This window comes from Marmota marmota, unplaced genomic scaffold, assembly GCF_001458135.2.
Source record: "Marmota marmota marmota unplaced genomic scaffold, marMar, whole genome shotgun sequence".
NCBI classification, from domain to species: domain Eukaryota; kingdom Metazoa; phylum Chordata; class Mammalia; order Rodentia; family Sciuridae; genus Marmota; species Marmota marmota.
The window spans coordinates 192059-197611 of NW_026006507.1; the positions used below are offsets into that span (position 1 = coordinate 192059).

Below are 5553 nucleotides of genomic sequence, written 5' to 3' on the forward strand. Positions count from 1 at the left end.
ATCTCTGCACAATGAGCAGATCATCAAGCTCTCATTTGTGCCTTGCTTCATTTTGCTAATAAGCCAGTTAATATCTATGGTGACTGTGCCTACACAGTTGGAGTAGCTATGCACGTTGAAACAGCTACCATTGGACATATACATTCAGAAGAGTTATTTCATTTATTTCATACTTTACAAAACACAATTTGAGTGCATAAGTTTCCTTGTTTTATTGGACACATGAGAAATTCCTTTACCAACAGGTAATGCTATAGATGATTGTCTTGTTGCCGCTTGTCAGTAGTTGTCTCCTAATGATTGTGCTCAAGCCTCTCAAACTTTTCATTATCAGAATGCTTCTGGCTTACACAACAAATTTTTCATCAACTGTTCATCAATGTAATACATACTCTAGTCTTACCTATTAGGGTTAATTCCCGTGGTTTTCAGCCAAACCACCTCTCTCAATTTGGCAGTCAGTGTTATGTTCATGTTATTATTGACACTTGTTCTCATTTCATTTTGACCACTTCTCATACAGAAGAAAACTACTCATCAATCATTTTTTTTCCATTTAGCTGTTTTCGGAGTGCTGGGCCATCCTCCATAAATTAACACTGCTACTAGTCTTATTTATCTATTTCTTTTTGACAGTTTTATTGATCACTAAACAGGTATTCATTATAATCCCCAAGGCCATGTTACTATAGAGCAATCTCACTTGTCCCTTAAATTACCATTACAAAAATCAAAGGGGGAGATAGAACCCCACAAAATTGTTTGAAGCATGCTCTCTTTGTTTTAGATTTCTTAAATTTGGATGTTGAATTTCACACTGCTATTGAGCCGACTACCACTGCAATGGGCCAGTCAGGCCCAGTTTGGTGGAAAAACTTACAAACAGGACCATGGAATGGACAAGATTCAGGATAATATGGCATACAAGCCATGTCTGTGTCACTCAAAGGTGCAGTTTATCCTATCTGGGTATCTGAGCGTGCTGTTCATCACCATCAAGGAGGATCTGAAGCTTGAAGTGGAGGCATTGATCCTGATCTCCACTAGGAACAAGAAGCTGAGAAGGATGAAGTGGAAGGTGAAGAAGACTGTAGACCCAGAATGCAAAACCGCCAATGTGGGGACAACTGAAGAACTTGACACATCAGGTTGAGCAGATAGTCAAACAGTTGGGAGGAACTGTCTCCAGTCATCATATTTGTGGCTGTGTTGGCTTAATTTCATGGGGAAACTCATTAGACTTATTTCCCAGACCCACCTGCAGTACATCTAACTGTGTGGACTGGATAATTTATTCCAGTATTTATTAATGATTCTCAAATGATGTTGAGCTTGAACTGGAGGCATTGTTCAAAAGCAACAACAACAACAACAAAAAAAAAAAAAACAGAAAAATGTGAGCCAGTTAAGCCTGAAGATTCAATTTCCCATTTATGAAATAGATAAAGACAGCTTTCTTTGCCTAAGACTTTTAATTTTATTTTTTGTCCATTTTTTCCTTTTTAGTTATACAAGATACTAGAGTGTATTTTTGACATATTATACTTACATGGTGTACATCTTATTCTAATTAGGAACCCAGTCTTGTTGTTGTACATGAAGTGGCAATTCACTGTGGTGTATTCATATGTGTACATAGGAAAGCTAAGTCATATTCATTCCACTGTCTTTTCTATTCCTGCCCCTTTTCCTTTCCCTTTATTCTCCTTTGTCTAATCTACTGAACTTCTATTCTTCCTCTCCCTCCTTGTTGTGTGTTAGCATCCACATTTAAGTGAGTACATTCACCCTTCATCTTTTGGGGATTAGTTTATGTCACATCTTTTCTAACCCAGTTCCAGTAGGTGCTGTTGTGTTTCTAGCTGAGTTGTCTGTTATTTGGCAATATTTTGTGAATATTCAACTGTGAAAACTTTTGCCTCTTACCCAACTGCTAGTGACCTGTATTTGCTTGTCTAATATTTCACTGCATTTATATGTCACCAAAGAGCTTCAGTAAAACTCACAGCCATAGGACAGTGTTTTGTTGTCTCTTCAGTTTGTCATAATATTTTTTTCTTTTTCAATAGAATAGTGGCAATTGCATCAGGTTAGTGATTATCGCTCACACCTTCTGTTCTAAAGACAAGATATAAAGTATTACTTTCCAGCTTCAGAGGTCTTTGTCCATAAATGGTTGACTCCATTGTTCTGGATCTGGGGTGAGGAAGAATATCATGGTGCAAGTGTGTAGAGGAGGAAAGAAGATCAAGATATGGCAACAAGGAAGTAAAAAGAGCTCTTCTAAATAATTTTTAAAAAGAATTAGAAGGTGATAAAATTCTAGAATGCAGAGAATGACAAGAGCATAAATATGAACAAAGAGAACAACCTCAGAAGACTGATGTAAATTTATAGAAGGAGTCCTTAACTACTGGTGAGGCCTGAGTGAAAGAAAAAATTTTGCTTAAATAAGAAATTCAGGTTTAAAAATCCTTTAGATTCATATTTTTAATTTTTAGTCTTTTTGTCAAAAATCTATTGGTGCAAAACTTATTTGTGCCATATTATCAGCTTGTGCCATTGTGATTTGTTTAGTAATTGAATCTATTTTGGAGCTAAATTCATCAAGACACCAACAATAAACACAAATCTATTCTTTCCATATTAGAGTATAATTTCTTTACAGCAAGTTTTTGGATGTTGATTCTCGTGTTTATTTGAAGCATCTAGATGAGTGATTGACAGATAGTAGGGATTCTATAACATTTACTGATGAGTCAATGAAACATTACTAAATGAAACATGAGTAAAAGAAATATTAATGTATATGAATGACACAAGGTGTTTATTGTTCAAGTCAATGAGGAACTTTAATATCATCAATATATTTTTAATTGATGATATTGACTTTAATATCAATACTGAGTGAAGCTACTGTGGGAAAAATAAAACCAAAAACAAGAGCTTTTTGTTTTCTTAAACATATTAGGAGGTAACTGTCTCTTCCATCTCTATGTAGAACTAAGATTCCTATATCTTAGCATAGAAGAATCTCAAAATAACATTTTGAGATAAATGTAAATAAAAAATCAAATCTTGACATCAAAAATAATTTTCTTGACTTTCTCCTGGTAATCTAGGAAATTTCCTATAAAATTTTGGAGATAAATTGAGTTTTCTAGGTGTCTTTCAGTCTCAAGTCCATTTTCCACAACAGGTATCACTTTTATGATTTCATTTTATTGGGATAAAAAATGTGACAGGGAATAATACCCACAAGGGAATTGCTATAGTGTCTCTTGGCAAGAAATTTCCACTGAGGTTCATTATCTGTTTGGAGAACAAAGTCTCAACTTTATAAGGAGATTGAGACTCCTCCTTAACTATTATTCTATGTTTTAGTTTATTTTTGTTATATTTTAGGGAGTACTGGAGATTGAATCCGGAGCCCATACATGCTAGGCACTCAATAGCTGGGCTATATCCCCAAGCCCTCACACAATTATTTTAGGGTAAAATAGGTTTCTGCATGTAAAAAAGATTTGGGATCCTTCAAATAAGTATTGACTTATGATATGAAATAAAGCTATTGAATATAGAGAAGACATTTAATCCTATCCCCAATTAATATTAAATTCTGATGAAAATAGTATTTTTTTTGTTAGAAGGAGGACACCAGGACAGAAGATCATTTGATTGAAGGTAAATGTTTTATGTGAGAGGGAATAATCTATTCAGCTGTTTTGATTTAATCTTTGCACAACTCCATGCATATTTTGACCTTTTTAATGCAAAGTTGCATGTGAGAAAGCATGGAAATAAACTGACACATTTTAATACTTATAACAAACATTATAATTTGAAACACTGAGGCATGTTTTTAAAAATAGCATAGTAATACTATTTGCATTAGTGGGCATTTATACTAATTAAAATAAGTGTGGGTTGGTTTAAAAATCTTGAAAGCATTAACATCAGATTCAAGTTAGGTGATCTGAGTAATAAAGGAAATGGAAGGGAAGAAAATTGTACATGGTTGATATTTAGGTAAAACCTGAAGAAAAATTATTTAGAAGACTCCTAACCAAACAAAACACTGTATTTCATGAAAATATCCAGCTCAAAATGAAATATTGCACTAAAGAAAGGGTGGTCAGACATGTTGGACCTCACAGTAAGGGAGGTTCTGAGAAACGATACCTAAAAGATATGTGTGTTAACCATTAGCAGTGGATTAGATTCAGGTTTTAAAATTTCATATGTTTTTTTTTTCTACTAAATCAATGTTTTTCAAACCTTTTGACATTGCCTATATTAAGAACTACATTTTTCATTATAACTCATATTACACAAACTTAGATATTTCCAATTCTAATGGAAAAAAATAACTTGATAGAGTAACATATATGGGACAGATTACAACTCACATTGTGAAAATCACTTGTATAATCAGACTATGTTGATAAGTGCTTGGTGTCTGTAATCATTTATCTTTGCAATCAATTATTGTTTGCCTTGCTTTGCAAGTTCTGAGTATGATTCAAGGGTTCATTTCTTTTTAATTGAATGGTTCCTTTTATAAAAAAAGTCAGTCTAGAGTTTGGAGAATAGACTTATGGAAAACAATATGTGCTGTTTCTATGCAAACCAGACATCTGGAACTCCTAAATCAACTCATAAATCTAACCAGAACATGGCAAGGGCCAGAAGATCATGGATGAAAGAAATGAACACAAGTGGTAAGTTATCATTACTGGTTCCTGGGTAGAGTAGTTTCATTCTTTCATCCATTTTATATTCTCTCTCTCTCTCTCTCTCTCTCTCTCTCTCTCTCTCTCTCTCTCATAAGGTGAATTGTAAGTTTTCCTTTATCTCATTATTTTATAAAAAAATTTGCTATTCTGCATTTCTTGGTTTAAATAAAGGTATTTGTTTTTCTTTTAGAAGTACCACAAAAGTAATATTTTTATTAATTTTTATTCTTGCAAACATCAACTCACTTCAGTGGAGTATTTGCTTTAACTTGAATCTACCAAAAGAGCAATAGCAAACATGAATCTGGACAATTCAAGTGCTCCAGAGTTCTTTATTCTCTTGGGTTTCTCCAACCACCCATGGTTGGAAATGCCCCTGTTCTTTATGGTGCTTGTTGCTTATATCTGCACACTGGTGGGCAACATTTCAATTATTGTGGTATCCAGAGTAGATCCTCATCTTTTATTTTCTTTCTGAACAAATTTTATTCTTTTTATTTATTTATTTGTTTTTTATTGGTTGTTCAAAACATTACAAAGCTCTTGACATATCATATTCCATATATTAGATTCAAGTTGGTTATGAACTCCCAATTTTACCCCAAATACAGATTGCAGCATCACATAGGTTACACATTCACATTTTCACATAATGCCCTATTAGTAACTGTTGTATTCGGCTACCTTTCCTATCCTCTACTATCCCCCCTCCCCTCCCCTCCCATCTTCTCTCTCTACCCCATCTACTGTAATTCATTTCTCTCCTTGTTTATTTTCCCATTCCCCTCACAACCTCTTATATGTAATTTTGTATAAC

General features: G+C 33.9%; 1 protein-coding gene across 1 annotated transcript in view; it reads left to right on the forward strand.

The window, feature by feature from the left end:
• The first annotated feature begins 5034 nt into the window (after positions 1-5034).
• The window catches only part of LOC107133551 (olfactory receptor 2B11-like), a 4115-nt gene continuing 3596 nt past the window's right edge, over positions 5035-5553 (forward strand). The window contains 1 exon segment of the mRNA XM_015475873.1: positions 5035-5186. Coding sequence (XP_015331359.1) covers positions 5035-5186 — 152 coding nt within the window.